General features: G+C 32.8%; 3 protein-coding genes and 1 non-coding gene across 4 annotated transcripts; all 4 read right to left on the bottom strand.

The window, feature by feature from the left end:
• Window positions 1-1061: 1061 nt before the first annotated feature.
• LOC149485661 (uncharacterized) lies at window positions 1062-2978 on the bottom strand. Its single transcript, XM_089698564.1, has 3 exons — window positions 2951-2978; window positions 1897-2115; window positions 1062-1549 (listed from the first exon to the last, which is right to left on the bottom strand). Exons 1-3 carry the CDS (start codon window positions 2976-2978, stop codon window positions 1062-1064), a joined length of 735 nt encoding a protein of 244 aa, XP_089554690.1.
• Window positions 2930-3000, bottom strand: TRNAG-GCC (transfer RNA glycine (anticodon GCC)). The gene has a single exon. It is a non-coding gene; the product is annotated as a tRNA-Gly (tRNA).
• An 805-nt stretch (window positions 3001-3805) lies between these two features.
• LOC149485659 (uncharacterized) lies at window positions 3806-10615 on the bottom strand. The gene is made up of 6 exons (XM_089698930.1): window positions 10547-10615; window positions 9224-9372; window positions 8650-8835; window positions 7145-7318; window positions 4839-5096; window positions 3806-4365 (listed from the first exon to the last, which is right to left on the bottom strand). Exons 1-6 carry the CDS (start codon window positions 10569-10571, stop codon window positions 4216-4218), a joined length of 942 nt encoding a protein of 313 aa, XP_089555056.1. The 5' UTR covers window positions 10572-10615; the 3' UTR covers window positions 3806-4215.
• A 6464-nt stretch (window positions 10616-17079) lies between these two features.
• On the bottom strand, window positions 17080-21494 carry LOC149485658 (uncharacterized). The gene is made up of 6 exons (XM_089698897.1): window positions 21431-21494; window positions 20946-21152; window positions 20510-20638; window positions 20035-20100; window positions 18602-19616; window positions 17080-18483 (listed from the first exon to the last, which is right to left on the bottom strand). The coding sequence occupies exons 1-6, from the start codon at window positions 21477-21479 to the stop codon at window positions 17223-17225; spliced, it is 2727 nt and encodes a 908-aa protein (XP_089555023.1). The 5' UTR covers window positions 21480-21494; the 3' UTR covers window positions 17080-17222.
• Between the last annotated feature and the right edge of the window lie 449 nt (window positions 21495-21943).

Raw genomic sequence — 21943 nt, 5'->3', positions numbered from 1 at the left:
TATTTAAAAACCACAAAATTGCACCTTCATCTCAATACTTTTTCTCCATTATTTTATGAACAACAAATCTCCATTTTGCACAACCACACATATTTTATTTATTTTGCCATAATAATTAGCTAATGCATATAAACATAATAATTATACACAATGTTTACATACGCACAGCCAGCAGAGCATACAGGCCGGTCACGCTTTCCTATCACCACACTGCTTGAACATAATACGTACTTACTGTGGACTGATGGATTAAGAAAACTATTAACAAGTATACGTGAATACATCTTTTCCATCACTGGGGGTTAATGAGAATCACTACATTAATATAGATAAAAACATTTACCGATATACTATTTATTATACCGATGGAAGAAAACCTATGAACCCAAGCGAATAAAAACACAATTAATTTGCCGGTTATATTTTCCGCTTATACCCAAAACCATAAAAATATGATGGCACCCAATATTGTTGCAGATATAAAAAGCTAAAAAACGATCAATAAAACCCATAAAATAAGAGAAAGGCAGGGTTCCATGTACCAGAGAATCTGGAGCAATATTAAATCGTATACAACTGTCAATGATGATAAGATCCACGAACAGATAACAGTTTTGATATTCAATATAATTGACAGCATAATACTGCGATCGGACATAAGTATATATTACAGATATGGGATTGGTATTGCTAATAAATCAATGGAGACATTTTTAATAGTCTAATCTAATTGATGATTGGGCAACGCTTACCGCCCTCGCTTTGTATGTTGACACAGAAAAAAAAATAGAGAAAGAAAAAGTAGGTCTGTATGTACAATTCGAGGTATATAAGACGCATAATATAGTATTTAACAAGCAACCCTCAGACTGTCAAAATAAAACCAACTTTATAAATTAGTTTGGTTTAAAATCAGTACATTACCACTCAACCTAATAATATAACGTTTGCCATTTCAATTGTCAAGGGCTGTATATATCTCGCATATCAGTAATTAAGTATTTGGATAAAAGGACATATAAATCAAAAGAAAAGTATTCAACGAACAACGCTTTTTTCTATTAGGGCAGTTCAACTTCTCGAGCCGGCCCTTTAGGTCCTCTAGTACTTGTAATAACATCAGTTACACTCTCTTCTGTTATATGAATAGCTGTTGTCGAAGCTACTTCAGTCACAGTTACTACTTCAGTAACATTCACTACTTCAGTTGTATTCGAAGGTATCATTGGTGTTGTTAACGTCGTCACAGGCAAATCTTCCGTCAATTTCAAACGTTTATTTTTGGTGGTTTCTGTGACATTATTAGATAGATATTCAACTAGTAATTTGTCTATTTCCTTCACTTCTGCTTCATCAAGTTTGTTCATGTCATCTCGCCAATTTGTAACGCAGGCGTCTATACAAGCTTGTTTCTCTTTGAATATGTTTGGGTATTTGCAGTCGCCCCATACGATAGGTGTACAATCTTGGTCCTCATCCTTGTAAGTGTAGGCTATGTTCTGTTTATTGTCCGTGCATTTGTTTTCAGTTATTGTTTTGGAACATTGGTCTGAAACATGATGGTTTTAATTAAGAGGAAGTTAGGGAACGTACAGATATATTATATTTTTGAGTGTTTACAAGGAATCAGAACATAGATAAAATAATATCTACAATAAGGCTGGAAATATTTAAATGAAAGTGTTGTAGTTTTGTAAGTTACTGTCACAATAATTATTTGTCACGTTAAACTTTCTCTTCGTCTGTTTCTAATTTATCGTTAATCAATATCGAATTAGAGAGATCAATAAAAATACTCTTACGCAATTTTATTTGGTCTCATATTGTCTTTGTTTACAAATATGGGATCACAGGGTTGGTTGATTTATTTGTTCTCTCAAACATAGCTCAAATTACCTGTAGTATCAATAAAATTATCTTCCGTCGTGGCTTGAATGAATTTAAACACGCAGTTATGAGAACAGAGGTATTCATCATCGAATTTGTTATAAGTGGGACATCCTCTCCAAATGCCTAGCTCGCATCTGGAACCTGGCTTGTAGTAGTAAAATACTGGTGTAGGAGTTCCCTTGCAGTCGCTTGTATTTAGATTATGGAGGCAGTAGTCTGGAGGTACTGCAATAGGAGGTGTTTGAATATCCTTAAGAAATAGTGGATGGTGCTCTATGAGTATAGGTAGTTATGGAAAAATTTTAACATTTTTTCTGAGTGCATTTTGACAATTTTAATAAAGTTCTGACTATAAGAAAAATAGTTCAAAATTGTAATATTTATTTTCTCCCGTCTTTTAGAATTAGAAAAAAGTAGTTGAGCAGTTTTTACCTGAACTTTGGACATTTTTTTTTTAAACTAAGCTATAACATAGTATTATATTATCTGCGGCTAACTGCCTTTATACTTACTTATTTTATTAAAAATGTATCAATGTTTTTAAATACAGATTTTTGTACGTACCAGCATTCACCTTGTTCCAGTAAATAAAAATAATATTTAAACAGAAATAACCGATTCTCGTGAACATAATGGCTACACATTAGCTGTACTCATTTTCTGCTTGAATTAGTTTGTTTTAATAATTAATTTTAATTAATTTTTTTATGGACGTACTATGATTAAATTTTTAATGCTATTTTAATTTGAGCGATTTGATATGTTTTTTACGATTTATTAAAATAAATATATTTTATTTAAAATAGTCAAGTAAATAAGTTAAAAAAAAATGTTGTGTGGTTTATGAAACCACGGTAAAAGTGAAACTGTTCGAACGGTTCCGAACACTGCTTTGTGTAGCGCATGTCGCGTGACGGTCGGCTGCCGAGTAGGTATACCTACTCGGCAGCCGCGATACACGCGACATGCGCTACACAGACCAAAAAGTTTGAGACGATGTAATAAAAGTTTCACTTTAAAAAATATCCAAAAAGGTTCATGCATCGGCCGGGAATCGAACCCGGGCCGCCCGCGTGGCAGGCGAGCATTCTACCACTGAACCACCGATGCTACATGAAAATAATCAGAATTTTAGAATATATAAATAATTAAGTGATCTCTTACTCAATAAAAATAATATTGCTTATTTTTTTCTCCTCTTGAAGTAAATATTTTTTTTCAACTGATATAAATTTTACAACAATACAGCAGAACAACACAAAAAATTATAATATTATGGTCAGCTCTTCATATAAATGCATTTTCATAAAATAATTTGGAAAATCCAAAAGTGCACGCCTCATAATTTTTTTTTAATAAATATTTATTAATTATTATTTTTGTTTATTTAATAACAATTAAACCACATCGAATCAGACCCTGAAAAATGAAAGGGTTCTATTCCTGAGCATACTCAAGCGAAAGAGAAAAAAAAAGACTCGATTAGTAAAGTATTTCGGTCGCTATCGTGTTAACAAGAAAAAGGATCCGCACATACAGACACACGGACGTCCAAGACAGAACTTTTTTAAACTGTTTTTTAACTAGTTTAAATAACAAAAATGACATCAAAAATATCATGAACGTTAAAAATAGTGTTTTTTCTTAATATGTGTGTGTATGTATTATCTTACAAGTGCAATGTATGATACATAAAGACATTTTAAGTTTGAAAAATCAGATGTTTTGCGCGAAGTGACAGTAGTACCCACCTCAACGCTTCGCTTATGAGGCGTGCAATATAATTACCTACATTATAAAATAATATGGATTAAAAAAAATAAATATCAAGGATAAATAAACAAAAGCTAATTTAGTCTCAATGTCGTTTACTTCATACCTTATTACTTATATTTCCTACATTAACATGCTTCAATAAATAAAATATTACATAATAATAAGTCGTTAGTCCTTATTTATAATTATTGTCCATGTTGAGATCCTTGGAGTTATTATTTTTAATTATTATTTTTGTACAAATTCTTCAATATTCATAACAATTGATTTCAACGCCATCTGGTTCCTTTATGTAAAAACTTCATGAAATTTATGCTTAGCTCTACATTTAAATAAGCGCCATCTCTGTTCAGTTCAGTAAAATAATATTTTGTTTTCCGCGCCATCTGTGTTTAGTTTAATGTAATAATATTTTGTTTTAGCGCCATCTAGTTCGTAATAAAGATAACTTAGCAGCCAATTTATTTAAGCGCCATCTAGCGTTTTCCTTTTGAACTGTTTGGTGAAGTATTTGGTGTTTTATTTTTGTAAAATTAAGAATAATAACTATTATAAAGCGTTGGAAGTACTGATGGATTTTGTTTTCCCTTGGCTGAGTGAGGCTCGTGGCATGGGTGTCGGGGCTGTAACTACTGTTAGCTGTTGCTCTTCTTTGGGCTTCTGTCTCAGTAATAAAAGTGCAACCAATGCTAGGAGAAGCTGAAAAAAAAAATAAGACATGTTATTTATTTAAGTACTTATTTCTATTAATTGTATATTACGTACCTACTGTTTTGTTTAACATTAGAAATTTAAAGGGTATCTCGGTATATAATATTGAATGATGAGATTACGATTTACGACATTAATAATTAATGTCGTAAATCGTATCGTGCCTAATAATAATTATTATTATTAGGCAGTAGGTATATTTCAATATTCAGAACAACAATTAATGAATCGAAAATTTTAACAACCTATCCGATCTTATCGTATTTAGATAGGTTACTAATTAGTAATTATTATCTATTCAATCGATTTCTAAACAGGTACATTCCATCTGAAATAAAATCTTCAACAAATCTACCGATGCGTTTATCTATTTATTCAAGTTAGCTACAGAAATTATATCCGATCCTAAGTAGGTAAGTAAAGTATTTACATACTATATGTATACTTTCTGAATGACTAACCTTGCTCAAAATCAATAAACTAGCGTTCACCAAAACCATGGTACATCCAAACTTGAACATTTCCATCATTGGACTTTTACACCCCGCCTCATAATATTCCCGTCTCGCTTTACAGCTCTCCCTCTCTCGCTCTTGCACCAGCTCGGATCTCTTCGGGTCGTACCCTGGGCAACACGATATGGGTATGTCTGGTGCGAAGTAACTGGGAATGTTCCGAATTCGGTAGTCATCTGCACTGTACACGCCGCAACAATTAAGCTATAATGGAAAAAATAAATATAAATAATATTGCCTAGCTAGGAAGGTTAGTAAACTGTGTCTTAAATTCTGCAGGGTACAATCAAAAATGTAAATAGGTAATTGTATTTCATGTCAAGTGAAATAGAGTGCCGCAAAAAACGCTAACTTCTATAGCATATTTAAGTTTAGCTCTTTATAGGAAAACTGCTTGAAATGAACCGGCATTCACTTCAAAAGTTTTGTGTTTAATAATCTATTTTAGTCAAATCATTGTACATTCTTAGGTAAACAAAAATAATCGAAAAGCATTGATAGACTGTACTCGATCTCCATATTATATCAAAACATATTTGATGTGATTATTATCATTGAAAATAATGCAACCGCGTATATACGTTTACACAATCAAGGTCTGCAAACGAACAGCATCTTAGAGTTCATTTTCTGACTAATTGCACGCCTCATAAGCGAAGCGTTGAGGTGGGTACTACTGTCACTTCGCGCAAAACATCTGATTTTTCAAACTTAAAATGTCTTTATGTATCATACATTGCACTTGTAAGATAATACATACACACACATATTAAGAAAAACACTATTTTTAACGTTCATGATATTTTTGATGTCATTTTTGTTATTTAAACTAGTTAAAAAACAGTTTAAAAAAGTTCTGTCTTGGACGTCCGTGTGTCTGTATGTGCGGATCCTTTTTCTTGTTAACACGATAGCGACCGAAATACTTTACTAATCGAGTCTTTTTTTTTCTCTTACGCTTGAGTATGCTCAGGAATAGAACCCTTTCATTTTTCAGGGTCTGATTCGATGTGGTTTAATTGTTATTAAATAAACAAAAATAATAATTAATAAATATTTATTAAAAAAAAATTATGAGGCGTGCACTTTTGGATTTTCCAAATTATTGCACGCCTCATAAGCGAAGCGTTGAGGTGGGTACTACTGTCACTTCGCGCAAAACATCTGATTTTTCAAACTTAAAATGTCTTTATGTATCATACATTGCACTTGTAAGATAATACATACACACACATATTAAGAAAAAACACTATTTTTAACGTTCATGATATTTTTGATGTCATTTTTGTTATTTAAACTAGTTAAAAAACAGTTTAAAAAAGTTCTGTCTTGGACGTCCGTGTGTCTGTATGTGCGGATCCTTTTTAGGGTTCCGTAGCCAAAATGGCAAAAACGGAACCCTTATAGTTTCGTCATGTCCGTCTGTCCGTCTGTCCGTCTGTCCGTCTGTCACAGCCGATTTACTCGGAAACTATAAGTACTACAGTGATGAAATTTGATGGGAATATGTGTTGTATGAACCGCTACAAAAATATGACACTAAATAGTAAAAAAAAGAATTGGGGGTGGGGCCCCCCATACATGTAACTGAGGGATGAAATTTTTTTTTTCGATGTACATACCCGTGTGGGGTATCAATGGAAAGGTCTTTTAAAATGATATAAAGTTTTCTAAAAAACATTTTTCTTAAAGTGAACGGTTTTTGAGATATCAGCTCTCAAAGTCGTAAAAAGTATGTCCCCCCCCTCTATTTTTATAACTACGGGGTATAAAATTCTAAAAAAAATAGAGGTGATGCATGCTAATTAACTCTTTCAACGATTTTTGGTTTGATCAAAGTATCTCTTATAGTTTTTGAGATAGGTTGATTTAACTGTAATTTATTATATTTGCTGCTACGGAACCCTTTGTGCGCGAGCCCGACTCGCACTTGGCCGGTTTTATTCTTGTTAACACGATAGCGACCGAAATACTTTACTAATCGAGTCTTTTTTTTTCTCTTACGCTTGAGTATGCTCAGGAATAGAACCCTTTCATTTTTCAGGGTCTGATTCGATGTGGTTTAATTGTTATTAAATAAACAAAAATAATAATTAATAAATATTTATTAAAAAAAATTATGAGGCGTGCACTTTTGGATTTTCCAAATTATTTTATTTTATACCAGCATTTTAGAGCTCACCATCTTCCGACTATCGTTCTTAAAAACCCTACAAGTCATTAGCATCTATTATAAAAACCACAAAACCTACATCGCTTTGCATAGTAGCCCAGATCTTCACATGCCGAGGGTTATCCTCCCTGGCCAGACGGAAGGACTCCACCAGCGACCGGTTGAGCAGTATCTCGTCCTCTGGCGAAACACGGACGCACACACCCAGGATCACAGCTTGTATTATTGACATTATGAGCATTACGGCCGCTGTCTGTGAGGATAATGTGATTATTAAGTAACGAGATGTGAAGAAAATCATTGTGTTGTGGACTTGTGGTGGCAAATAGTTTCACAGTTCAACTATTTAAGTTGTTCGTAATTTTCATATCATATGATTATTTTTTTTTAATTGTTAAGACTACAATTATTATCTAAACCTAAAACATTACAAAAATAAAAATCAAAAGCCCGTCAGAATTCAAAAGATTTGAACCATATATGTATAGATCGTGTGGAAAGGAAAACTTACAAATATTAAAATACGGCATGAAAAGCATTTATTTAAATGCATTTACTTATCCACAAAACAATATTAATAGTTAGCCTATATTATCACTATTGGACTAGCTATTGAGCTACAACCACAAAATAAAGGCAGGACGTCAATGTCGAACGCCGGAATTAGTAGAGATTGTCTAATCTAAAAATGAACGCCCCTCCACTAAACTTAATTGTTTCAATGTGTGAGGACAAATAATTATTGAACCACTTTATATGTGTGCGCGCGTCGATTCTACTGCAAACTTTGACACTCGCGCACTGATTTGTCAACTAATCGGGCGATCAGTTCAGGTGCCTAGCATTGTATGGCGGGGAGAGCGCGCTATGTACGGAATGACACGTCCGTTCTGTCGTGCATCGCGTCATTTATGCACTAGTTGGCCAACTGGTCCTGTCGTTCGGGCATGGACGGGACTGGAGGACTGAACGACCAATGAGGCAGACCAATTTGTGTGTATTGCGTCTATACACGTACTTTGAATGTGAGCGTAAACACAGTGGAGGGGCGTTCATTTTTAGATTAGACAATCTCTACCTCAATAATAAAATCTAGACAGTTTTTCCATTTGAAATTCAACAATTAGCCAGGTAGCCTTTCGTCGCGTGATATGCCAATAAAAGCAAGTTCGTTTGACTTCACAGACCTCAAGGTAACGCGTTAATGACCTTGGTTTTCTTTGTTGGACACAGATTTCATGTTAATATGTAAATAAGGGGAAAGTCGAGTGGCGATAAAAGTGCGATTTACATTTTACCGATTTTTCGAGTGCTCGTAACTTTCTGATGAACTGATAGCTGAACTGAAGTCTAAAGAAATAGTAGAACATAAAAAGCTTTGAAGGATTCATAAAGGAATATGTCGTAATTTTTCTTTTGTATTTTTCTTATAAGATAAAATTTCAAATTATTGCTGTTTATTATTGCAGTTTTAAAGTGCTAAGAACAACAACCAACTACCTACCAACAACAAGAAGTCAGCTTTTTGTCCTATCTTATTAAGACCTTCTTCAAAAACTTATTCACAAATCAATTAACTCTTACCGCATGCAAGGGCTTCTTCTTATTCTTAAACACTGCTATAATAGCATAGATGACCATGGATATAGTGATCGCTGCTGTAACAGCCAGGATGATCATCGCCACCAGCCGACCTGACTGTTCCTTGCTGAAGATCTTCGAGGCTATCGCAGAGGCTATGGTCACTGCTATCACTACTATTGATTGTATCTGGAAATAGTCGAAGAATGTCATATTGTATAACTAGCCATATAATATGGATTATGTAGAACAAGAGTAAAGATTTTTTAAGGGAGAAATGAATAATACTTCATTGCAACCTAATACCTTAGGTACCTAATATAATAATTTGCAAAAGACAATATAGATAGGTTAGCAACCTTTTTGCTGTTCGTAAATAAAATCAGACAAATACACGGAAGTGAAAATATGTATTCACCCCATAGTCCATAAGAATCTTAGTATACAGTCTTCACGTTAAGTTTTACAAAAGATAGATACTTACAAAAGACTTTACAAAAGATAGAAATGTAATTTACTCGAACTTTCTTTTATACTGAAAAATATATCTGATAAACTATGACTTTAACTTTCTTACAATAGTAATAAGGCCCAAAATCACGAAGAGTATCTTCAAGAAGTTCCTGCAGCATGGTTTCTGTCGCAATTCTTCGATCTCCGCCGCGTAGAACTTGCCCAGGCTCTCATGGGTCTTGGCTGGGCCTGGCGCCGGCGCAGGCTCATTTTCTGTTAATAAAATAGCTCTTATTCCCTTTTGATAAAGTATCTATAGTTAGATCGATAGATTCAACTTTTTAAGTTACTGAGTACTGACATTTTGTGACTTTCGCGGATTAAGATTTTCCGCCCTTGAGACTCGTGGTCGGATTGGGATCTTTCTGTTTGTGAAGATTATGAAATTATTTTTTTCGCGCATTTACCCAGAAGCCGGAAAAATCGTCTAGTTTCAGAGAATATACGTTACGTAATAGGTATGTAAATTGGTACTAGCTATGAAACACATCTTTTATACAGTAATAAATTAATCACGCTTCTAACCTGTTTAGGTGTATTGTTTTTGTAAATTTACGAGTTATTGTTTCAAGTGAACGCGGCGTAGCAAACAATTTTATATCAAGTGTTGAAATAATGATATCTGAAAATTATTACAACAATTCCCCGATTTTATAAATATAACTAGCGGTCCGCCCCGGCTTCGCCCGTGGTACATATGAAAAATAGATGTTGGCCGATTCTCAGACTTACCCGATATGCACAGAAAATTTCATGAGATACTTTCATGTCCACCCGTTCCGGAGGAGTATGCAGACTAACATTGTGACACGAGAATTTTTTTTAAAATAAGATTTCAATTATTTATGTATAAGGGCAAGAATCTTCAATCGATGCTATTTTAAGTAGGTAGGTATGTACAATTTTTGATTAATTGTTGTATGTAGTTACAACTGTTTTAATTATTTCCTAATTTTTAATCCCAAAAATTTTCATCTCCACAATTGCATTTCAAATCTTTCCTACACTATTTATCAGATTTAAATATAAAGCGCGTCACACACGGTGAAGATACTATAATATTTTATCTTAAGATACTGTTATATTTTAAATTACAGTATCTTAACGCATCCGGTATCAGCGTTCGGACCATCATTTTTCTTTTTGTCATTGCGTACTAAGACTCCTGTAGAACCGCCATCCTGTTACAAATGACCCACAAAATTTCGCGTCTAATATAACAGTATCTTAAGATAAAATATTATAGTATCTTCACCGTGTGTGACGCGCTTAACACTATGACTCTAAAAACGTAAACTTACTTTACTCCGCTACTATCTCAACCAATTATGTTACTACCATTTATAAACGACAACTTTTTAACGGTTTTAAAACAAAATTTTCTTACCTTGAGCCGATGTCGCGTTCCCCATATCTGCAAACCATGTGACGAGGGTATTCACAGAACCTGAATATATAAGCAATATTACAATGGGCCACGAACGAATGAACATAATGGATCGTCAAGTTATTCATCTGCGGTTAACTGTTCAAGGTAATTGAAATGATAACATTATTTTAAACTACGGAATACATGCGTAGTTTAGGGGGGAGGGAAACCCTACACGTTCCCAGAGTTATGGTGATACGTATATTGAACTAGCGGTCCGCCTCGGCTTCGCCCGTGGTACATATTTACGTTTTCTCTACATAAGAACCATCCTCGTATTTCAAGGAATATAATAAAAAAAGAATTATCGAAATCGGTTCAGCCGTTCTCAAGTTATGCGCTTACCAACACATTTTGGGATTCATTTTTATATTATAAGATTAAACATCTCTGTGTCACTGCTGTGTTTTAGCAACAGAATCTTCGAAGGACCTTAGGGATTTTCCCGTTTAAAAAATTTCGGCTTATAGAAAAGAGCACTGCCTAGTTATATTAGAACAACAGTAATTAACACTTTGGTTATTGGTCGGGTCACCGATAATGACTCTATATCCTGAAAATTGGTACGTGGGTATCTGCATGGTTTATGTATTTGAAAGAATTTTACAATTCACTTAGGTATTCAAATATTCTATTTCGTCATTATTTTTTTATCATATTATCATATTATATCTATAAGAATGTATAGGTTTAGGTACCTATACGTAGGAAAGTATAATCCAACTTACTATCAGAATATCTGCATTTTACGTAGCAAGGCACTCTAGTCTCTACGTAGAGCTATCCAAGCAAAGCCGCAGAACATCACAATTCAAACACTTGACATTTTGCACAATAATTTACTTTTCTTACACCACATTAAATGCAGTTAACAATATTTAATACACCCAAGACAAACACACACACATTTTAACAAAATAATATATTTCATATTTCTGGAAAGTTTTTTTATTATAATAATAAATATCAATCTTTAAATTACAATACAACAGCCAATTGTAAACTGGTGCACTTATGATGAAATCGTATTGTGAGATATTAGCACTTCATATTGTCATAAAGGCTTTGTTAAACGTATTATTTTATTAAATTTAAAAACACTAATGTACCTGTAAACTATTATTTGAAGTAGCCCTTAGAGCAGGGAAATAATAAAATCACTTTCATATAATAAGCAGATCCGGTAAAGTTTCATAATCAATAGTAAATTAATGCATGTTTGATAAAGCACATTGTTAAGCCTTTAAAAATATACATATTTATTCAGTGAAAAAAATCTTAGTCAAAACAGTCATTCCAAAACATACCAGCCAGAGCCTCTGTTCTCTTTCGAATTACAGGAATGTTATTTTGGATATCTCGTAAAATATTCATATTAGCCACAGAATGAGAAGTGCATTAAATCATCACTAGATTTCCGGCAGCAGCTTCGCCCGCGTAGTCAAAGAAGAACCCGCACAGTTCCCGTTCCCGTTGGATTTCCAGGATCAAACACATCCCTTATCCTTTCTCAGGTCTCAAGCTATTTCTGTACCAATTTGAAATAAATCCATGCAGTACTTTTTGAGTTAAGCCCGGACATACGTCATACAGACAAACATATAAAAGTTCTGAAAACTATATTTTTGGCTTCTGTACCGATGATAGATCACGCCCCAAGTATTTAAAAAAAATCTATATACAGTTTTTAATTTCCTAAAATTATTGAAAATTAATTCGCAACGAAACATACCAGCCAGAGCCTCTGTTTAATACAGCCTTAACGCTATCGTAGGTGTAATGTTATTACCACACATTTGTTTAGTTTGTGAAGGTGTGTCAATTGGTAATTACATAAAGTCACACGTAATGACGTTTTTGGAATAACAGATAATTATTTTCAGGATACAATATAGGGAAGGAAATTGTGTACTTCGTTAAAATTTTATTACAAAGTGATTGGAAATAACTTTGTGTATGAGCATGATGATTTTCATTTTCAGCATAAATTTCTGTTCTCTAAGGAAAAGGAGAGCCCCCTTACATTTGGGAGTGTCGCTTGAATAGGAGAGGGGGGGGGGATTGAAATAAATATAATTATAAGTTATAACCATAGGTTATTACAATCACAAAGGGAAATAAAATAAATAGATAATATAATGAATCTGAATAAATAGATTCAAACATGCTTCAACGCAGTTTCAACTTTGATGTTCTGTGACCATCTTTCTGAAAGGCAGTAGTTTTATAAGGCTTACAGAAATGTATTTATTAATTACGCGGTTTTACCCGCAAAGCTCCTGTTGGTCTTAGCGAGATGATATTATTATATATAGACTATAACCTTCCTCGATATATGGGCTATCTAACACCGAAAGAATTTTTCAAATCGGACCAGTAGTTCCCGAGATTAGCGCGGTCAAACAAACAAACATTTTACTATAAGAGTGTATTTATAATCCAAATAGCTTTAGCACAATAAAACTTCAGGTCACAGGAAGGTATCACCATAGCAACGTTGGTACAACACCACACAAGGCCACAGATTCGCAATCAACCCCCAATGAATTGGCGGTTTTATTTCCTTTTCTTATACGTCATAGTTGTTTATAGGAAACTAGAGGTCCGCCCCGGCTTCGCCCGTGGTACATATTTCGCAATAAAAGGTAGCCTATGTCCTTTCTCGGGTAGCAAAATATCTCCATACCAAATTTCATGCAAATTGGTTCAGTAGTTTAGGCGTGATTGAGTAACAGACAGACAGACAGAGTTACTTTCGCATTTATAATATTAGTATATTTTGTTTGGGTGTTGACTGGACGTATTTAATTTTTTTTTTTTTTGATTATATAAAAATGATAGCATTAGATTGATTGAGGTCTTTTTTAACTAGTAATCAATTACTCAAAAATAAATTATAGTTTCTAGTAATTATAATCTAGCCTTGAGTAGATATAAAAATAATCGTGTAAAAGCATGTAAATTACTGAACTAAATATTTATAGGTAATTTTTCGTAAAAGCGATAAATATAGGTAATCGTTTTATACTACCTATGCCCCACGGTTTTACCTACTCTTCTTGGCCTAAGCCTGATATTATATTATAGCCTATAAACCTTCCTCTATAAATAGGCTATCTAATAGCGGCAGTACACATGGGGCCAAGGCGTTGGGCCAACGTGTTGGGAAAAAATGAAGGATATCAAGATTCCTGTTCACACATTGGCGTACTGTTCATTCTGCATTGGCGCTTCAAAGATGGACGTAGTCCGTAGAAGTTCTTGCAGCCGCGGCAATTTATTTATACAATGCGTTTAATTATTACGTACATGTGCACCAATAACAATGAGTGTACTCTGCCGTCTGCGATTAAACATTATTAAAAAATATGATTAGATTTTTTCAAATGTTTAAAATGTGTACATTTTACATTCAATTTAATTTTAACTACCTATAAAACGAAACTTTAAAGATTACGGACGGATGTATTGATTGGTGATATTTGATAATATTATTTATGTAATAAAGCACAATTTGATCAAAATCATGCTCATTGTATATTGTTATTTAATTTTGAACAAGTAGTTAACTGTTTCATACTATTTTACTCATTTTATAAATATATTCTTTTTTTTTATCGCAAATGTATGAAAGTGAGTTATGAAAAACATCTAGAATAATATAAAATAAAACATCTAATTTATTAAGTCATATGGTTTTTATTTTTGTGTAGTTCATGCCGTGGATTCCAAATGATTCCTTCATGTCGATACAATTCTACGAATTGTAAAACCTCATTGCTTGTCCACATCGGCGCCGCCATCGCTATCGGAACATGGAAACGTAAATTTGATTGACGCACAACGATACTGTCTCCGCTGAGGAGTAACAACAAACTGAACAAGACACCAACGTGTGAACGCTGTTTGCGGAGCGCGCCAAGATCCTTTGAAGTGTGCACAAAAAACCGACAACATTCGGTTGGCCTGCCAATATTGGCGCCAACTAGGCTAATGAAGCCAACATACCGCCAAGTAGCTCTCTACACGTTGGCCCAACCCGTTGGCCCAACACGTTGGGCCCATGTGTACTGCCACCATAACAATAAAATAATTTTACAAATCGGACCAGTAATTCCTGAGATTAGTCCCTTAAGCAAACATACAAACAAACTCTTCAGCATTATAAGTATTGTATAGATATGGGTAATTCATAATTACAATGACAACAGTTAGTTCATCGAATTAGAATATTTTTCCGGCCAATTTTATACGTTTAATTATTTTCCTTTATTTAATATTTAATCTACCAATACTTATCATGAAATTACCATAATACAGCGCTGTAATCCAGTAATATTACTTTATGAGACCTAGGTCTTAAACTTGAACTCTAATTTTCTCAGGACATATTTTGTTAAAGATTAGGTTTGCGTGCTAAGCTTTCTAATTTTGTAGCAATCATTAGTAAATAATTATAATTCTAAAATATGAAAAAATGTAATTAAAGTTTTTAACTAGGTACGTTTTAGATTAAAAAAATACTAAGTATACTTATACCTACTACCTATTACTTAGTCTGTGCTATTACTCATTATTTTGATTGATGGTGTCGATCGAGAATTTATAGAATTTGAAATCGAAAGGAATGAAATGTTTATAGAATAATTATAATTTGGTAGAAATAGGATAGGCAAAATAATTTCTTTAAAATTATCTCGAAAAATAATAATCGATGGTTAGTACCTATTGATGATTTTAACTGATTTTTTTTCGTTAGCACACAACCAACCGTCTATGACACTGCAAGATGCAATAGGTTTTCAAACTCAATCTAGTATCTACAATTTTCTATTTAATCAATCGTCTTTTTAATTGGTCAGCCTACTAGTTAATAGTTAATACTATAGTATAGTTGGTAGTGGCCTTCCAAGCCAGAGGTCGTGGGTTCGATTCCCACCCGGGGCAAATATTTGTGTGATGAACATACAGGTGTTAATTATCTATATAAGTATTTATTTAAAATGACATATGTATGTTTATCAGCCGTCTAGTTTCCATAACACAAGCGAAAGCTTAGCATGGGATCAGATCGTGCCGTGTGTGAAAATTGTCCAGAAATATTTATTTATTTTATTTATACTCAAAACTTCGAAAGGTATATTTGTATCAGGTACAATTAATAGCCATATTTAGTGGTCCAATTTAAGCCTTTATCCAATTAGTCTTTGTCAAAAATATATACTTTCGACAGGCCCGGGCGCCGAATTCCGGTGTCAATGAACTTTTACGGGGGAAAAAAGGAAAAATTTCAGACCATAGAGTCGTTGACTCTATTTTGTGTGATTGCTTTAGTTTCCATGGCGATTTGTCGTATCCTATACCATGTAATTATGTTATTTTTATGCAAAATACTTGAAACACTATAATCAATGATATAATTTATAGCTTGGTAATTATTTTGGACAAACACTTAATGGAAGGAAAACATTACCTATGAGTAACATTAGATAAGGAAGTGTGACCATCAAAAAGAAAAAAAAGCAATGGCTTAAAAATTTATATCATAATAAATTAATAATGAACATCTATCTATTAAAGAAATTAAGATTAATCTAAGAAATCTTAAAATATTATTTAGTTTGTAATAGGTATATTGAATCCCAACGATCACTTTTCAAAAATTAGGTGAGTAAAAATAATGTGATTAAAATTAATCAAAAAGAACCTGTCATGTCTATAGTTAGAAGATTAATAAAATATCATAGAAGCTATCTGCTATCGCAATTAAATAAATTGAACTATTGTTATATCTATGGAACACAACAACCAGCAATGCTCACTCCAATAAAAAAATATCATTACATATTTTTCTGTACATAACTTGTACATTATATAAAAACTTTTTACATGACGCGCGATAAGTTATGATCTGTATCATTACTTTACGAGTTAACAGCTAGAGGTCATTATATTTTGGGGTGGGTGCGTGCCCTGGCCCTAGCCCCTTAGCACGCGACCACAGATTAAAAAGATTTCAAAGCTAACGCCTACTTCAGCACCGCTCATAAGTTCAAAGAGTATAGTAACTATACAAGGAAAAGAGAGCCATCTTGCGTGATAAAACGAGAACCCATGAACACTAGCGCTCCAAGCGTATGGCGGGCGCATTAAAAGAGCTATAGATATATCTATATAGGTATAGGTATTATATACCTACATATATAGCTATTCTGATAATAATTTGCATTGCTTTTATCGCCATTAATGTGTCGATCTGTTCTGGCGCGTACAATAATTGTATGCGTAAAAAACCCAACCCAAAATTACACAATGCATAACAAAAAAATATCTAGTTGCATAGATAATAACTGATAATAAATTGTTGTCGACAGGACTTAAAGCTAAACATTTCCAGATGGGCAAATGATAAAAAAGATAACAACAAAACAAATCACTTGACACATTTGAAAATCTAAAGATAATTTATAAGGGCCAGGTAAAGAAAAACGCTTTTAAATTAATTGAGTTTATTCATTTTTTTCCACACTATATTAATTAGCATTCTAGTAGCATAAGATTATTTATGTATGTATTTGGTTAAGCATTATAAATAACACAAACAACAAATAAAATAGCGCAACTTGCCGCTGTTTTATTTGTTATGTTTGTGTTTGTAATAATATGCTTGAGCACACTGCTTCAAGGGATCATTGTTTTCTAAATACGTTAATTTGCCTGTCAAAATACGATTCATGGATCTGCACCAGCTATATAAAAGTATATTTATTGTCATTTCGATAAAGTACTGTTTAAAATCATTTTTATGGGTATCACAATCATGTGAAAATACAATAAAAGTGTCAATAAATATTTTAAGCTGGGCTTTTATATTCTTATTTTTTATATTTGTTTTCAAATAAATTGCTATTAATTCTTGTAGTTCGTTAAATGTATTTGAAATTTTTTTTGATGGATAGCAAAGCCATTGTTTTTTTGAATTAAATTCCTTAGCTTTCAAGTATTCATTTCCTGTATCTTCCTTATTTGATAACAAGGAACTTCTACATTTGCATTTTTTTATTATTTTTCTCAAACATTTTCTCAGGACCCATCCACATACATAAATGCGTTGTTGATGATCTGATGAATGATCAACATTCATTGAGCAAAGTGCATTGTAAAATTTTTCTTCTATTTCAATGTGCGTGTTTATTTCCTTGCTATGATTTATCTCCAAACTGTCTTTTTCCTTCATTAAAAAAAAGTCTAAATTTTGTAGGCACTTATTAAAATCTTCTTCGCAATTCGCGTTTATTGCGTGAGAAGAACTGAAATTATTGAGTAAGATTGTTTTAAAGGCACTTTCAAATGCGCGACAGTTTGGAGATATATTCCTAACGCCTGAACTTCTTATATTTCCGAAGAAATTTTCGATAGGGTCCTGATTGAAGTTCCTTGTTAGCATGGAGTCAAAAGAATACTTGTTGCTTAATATTTTCCATAATTGTTGCATACCCTCGATTGTCTTTATAAAATTAGTTATAGATGGCGCAGATGATTCAACAATACGTATTTTGTTACCGTCTTTTTTCCTAACCAAATACTTAACATTTCTTAAAAACCTTATACTGTCTTGCCATAACTTATGGTGGGGTGAATTTTTTTTCACTCCACCTCTATAAATTTTTCCATTAATTATATTAAAGCTTCCCGCGTTCAAACTATCAAATAATTTATCGAGTAGAAGCACCACTGGTATAAGCTGCCGGCACTCATCTGGTAAATTTTTTCTGGCTGTTAAGTGTTCTGTAGCAACCGCAACACTATGACTAAATATTTGTGTAGCCATTTTCACTCTCATTTTTTTTATTTTTTCTGGCAGAATATGCTCTTCGGTGATTTTGTGAAGATACCTGAAAAGTAAAAAAAGCTTAATATTATACACACAATTCGAGTATCTATGATAAAAGGAAAATCTAGTTCTAGTTTATAAAAAGAGTTGAAATTAGAATGCAAATCCCTGGAACACACCTTAGCTCTCCATAACTTTTGTCTGCTTCATATAACATCTGGAAGTATTCCCATTTTATTATTTTTTTTTTATTCCCATCCTCAAAATCGATGTACTGCATATCTTTTGTTAAAAGATTATTTCTTAATCCTTTTATTAAATGTGGCACATCAAATAATGGAATTATTTGTTTTGAATCACATTCATACATATCATAACGCCATTCTTTACCATTTCTTAAATATTTATCTTTTGTGTCCTGCACTAAGCTTTTTAATGCACTGACGTTAGTGGCTCCTTGGTCACAGACCGAACACAATATTTTTAAGCCTGTTGAGTGCACATGCCTGACCACATCTTTGATAATATTTTTTAATTCTAACATCTGAAGGCTTTGGGTAAAATAGTAAGCAACTGGTTGTTTATAGTTCTTTTTGATTCCCTTGATCATAAAAACTAAAACATGATTAGCAATTTTCATTTTGCTACTATGACTTATGAAGCCTTGCAGTTTATCATTTCCTGCATCATATTGGATGTTCGGTGTGAGCGACATCTCATCAAAGATGAGTGTGCAAAGGCGGTCATCCTCATTCATCCCTCTGACAGAGTCTTTTAATTTGTCAAAAATGATTTTATTAATCCCTGGAGACATTTTTATTTGAGCCAGCATGTTTCGCAGTGATTTTGAAGATGGCAGTGTGAAAAATTTGTACATAAGTGTATATAATTTAGGGCTTCTTTTAAATAAAGTCAAGGCCAACACTTTTTCTTCAGTGGTATAACGTCTTCCTTTAGGTTTTTTCAGAGCTTGTTTAAATTGTATACCAGTAAAAATTTTTCCAGCTTCTGACATTTTTGCTGTGACTTTATGGAATGCCTGACCAGCAACTAATTTTTCAGCATTGGCAAGACGTGCTTTAAAATGTCTCTCTTTAGCCATACTTTTCTTTAACTTTAACTTCAATTTTTTCTGTTCAATTTGGGACTTTTTATATTGTTTTACTAAGAATTCATCACAATATTTTGTGCGACCTGTAAAGAAAATAAAAGTTTATTAAAGATATTTTTTTACAAATGAAATCCGTATATTTGAGAGACAAGTGATGTTGTGTCTACATTTCTGCTTTACTTTATAAAACCAAGTTACAGAGTTACTTTAGAATAAACCCATCCATCACAGAAAATGTAGATTAATACAAATGTTGATCATATAACCCCCCAAATTGGATGTATCTAAGGCCCAATTTATCACTACAAGATAAATATTAAAAAAAAAAATGTGTCAATTGACGCTATTTTATCCATAACATGCCGTTTTGACATTACTTTTGTAAACGTCATGAAATAGAGTTATCTTAAAAATTTTATCTGAGGTATGAAAAACCAGTCCTTAATCAAAAAAGAACATTTCCGAAATTTACAAATTAATAAAATTTGCACAATGTATCACCTTTTATGGCCTTCTGGGATGTTGACGGCTGGTTGCTTATTTCAGGTACCAGTTGATTTTGGAGTCCTTGAAAAAGTTAAAAGAATTAGTCTAAAAAGACACACTCAAAAAAGTATCATGCTTATATTAAAAAGGTTAATTATTATTTCACTTCATTAATCTTAATATATACATATATAAATCTCGTGTCACAATGTTTGTCCTCAATGGACTCCTAAACCACTTAACCGATTATAATAAAATTCGCACACCATGTGCAGTTCGATCCAACTTGAGAGATAGGATAGTTTAAACATGTAGGTACCACAGGCGAAGCCGGGGCAGACCGCAGACTGCTAGTACAAGTATATATTTTTAATGAGATTTTAAGTATCTTATATTTTGATATGATACTATAATTAACACCCCATTACATAATTGTTTCTGCCCATTAAGGTAAAAAGAGCAGAAATAATAAATAAGATAATAATAATACCTTTATCTAAAAATTGCTGATTTAATGGGACATCAATATCTTCATTTGCCCCTGTCTCACAAGGCCACATCCTTGGCTGAGAATAGTTATGTTCCATGTATACTGCTGTACTCGCAGAAGGAAATATACCTGTAATTATTATCAGTGAAATCAAAATTACGAAACATAAAATTACAAAATGTATCGTTTTATTTATTTATTTATTACAATAAGCTTGCAGTTGAGCTTTTTTGGAATGAAAACTGGTTGAAGAAACTAAAGAATAGTGGTAGAGCAATAATAAAAGCTTAGTAATGTTTTACCAGCAGAAATAAGAACCAGTTCCCTAACTAAAAATAGTGTGGTATAATCCTGTATATTATATATAATGATCCTACCTAAAATAATGATTAATTTCATAAATAAAGTACTAACTATGGGTAATATTCAAACTCACCATTCAAGTAGATTGATGGAACAGATAAATGGAGTAATCGGTGACCTGAAACTTTGTGCTCAGGCTTGAAATGGTAATCACAGACTCTCTTGTTTCTATAGATCTTGTCAGGCTCAAGATCTTTTAGTCGTTCACCTACAATTGACATCCAGGTAGCAAACAACTCCGGTCGTCTTGTAGGATGAGGGAAACGATGCATATATGCTCCTGTACATAAAAAAACAACCTTATAGAAATACGCAATAAATGTTGTGTTCTCCATATTTAATTATTTTTATATAGTATATTTAAATATACTTATTATTAAATATACTTATAATATTCAATATTTAATTTTTTTATAATTTTTGTAAAATAATGATAAGTACAAATTGTATATGGTTATGCAAACAAAGATGTTATGCGGCCATGACCGAAACAAACAATGAGGGATACGTACTGGTAGCATCAGTTCATTATAAATAAATAATTTTGAGTAAACTTACCCATTTCACTACATCCAAAAACACAATACACCTTCCTCCTAGTAGCCATTTTAAAATTAACAACAAACTCAATTTCTAAACAAAACTTAACTTAAACAATTAAAAGAAACTTAACAAACAACAAGCTAATAACAAAACAGAACAAATTAAATAACAAACGAGAAAAACAAAACAAAAGGGGGCTTCGCAATTAATTGCAATTCACAACTTCGAAACGCATTCGCAACCGAATTAGGAATTCGAATATTTCAAATTTCAGAAAACAAACGGTTTATCCTGTGACCTGTCATATCTCGCATTGGACAGGGTTGCCTTTTTCCAAAATTAAAAGTCACTAGCAAAACTAACAAATCAAAAACGAAAAAAAAATCGTTGAGTGCATCGTCTCTTTCAGAATCAGTATCAAATTGACCAGTATGACTGTTTTGATACTTTCTGCTATTTTCAAAATGCAGCTAGACGTTCCGTAAATTTGTTTATCCCCTAAACGTTCCTTAAGTTCCATAGTTAGAG

The sequence above is a fragment of the Colias philodice genome, chromosome 9 (genome assembly GCF_061535455.1).
Source record: "Colias philodice isolate Cphi_HAF_F1 chromosome 9, ilColPhil1 Martin Lab GWU primary, whole genome shotgun sequence".
Lineage (NCBI taxonomy): Eukaryota > Metazoa > Arthropoda > Insecta > Lepidoptera > Pieridae > Colias > Colias philodice.
The sequence above is the reverse complement of the archived record's forward strand: the minus strand, read 5'-3'. Positions and strand labels throughout refer to the sequence as shown.

Excerpts from the sequence above, each read along its gene's own strand:
- LOC149485659 (XM_089698930.1), bottom strand. The coding sequence starts at position 10,571 with ATGGGGAACGCGACATCGGCTCAAG. Across the intron at positions 8,836-9,223 it reads TTTTGGGCCTTATTACTATT|ATACAATCAATAGTAGTGAT; the intron begins GTAAGAAAGTTA and ends GACTATTTCCAG. Across the intron at positions 4,366-4,838 it reads GTTTATTGATTTTGAGCAAG|CTTCTCCTAGCATTGGTTGC; the intron begins GTTAGTCATTCA and ends TTTTTTTTTCAG.
- LOC149485658 (XM_089698897.1), bottom strand. The coding sequence starts at position 21,479 with ATGGCTACTAGGAGGAAGGTGTATTGTGTTTTTGGATGTAGTGAAATG. Across the intron at positions 21,153-21,430 it reads TTTTGGATGTAGTGAAATGG|GAGCATATATGCATCGTTTC; the intron begins GTAAGTTTACTC and ends TTTTATGTACAG. Across the intron at positions 19,617-20,034 it reads ATCCCAGAAGGCCATAAAAG|GTCGCACAAAATATTGTGAT; the intron begins GTGATACATTGT and ends TTTTCTTTACAG.
- LOC149485661 (XM_089698564.1), bottom strand. The coding sequence starts at position 2,978 with ATGCTCGCCTGCCACGCGGGCGGCCCGG. Across the intron at positions 2,116-2,950 it reads CTGCCACGCGGGCGGCCCGG|TACCTCCAGACTACTGCCTC; the intron begins GTTCGATTCCCG and ends CTCCTATTGCAG. Across the intron at positions 1,550-1,896 it reads TAATTTTATTGATACTACAG|ACCAATGTTCCAAAACAATA; the intron begins GTAATTTGAGCT and ends ATCATGTTTCAG.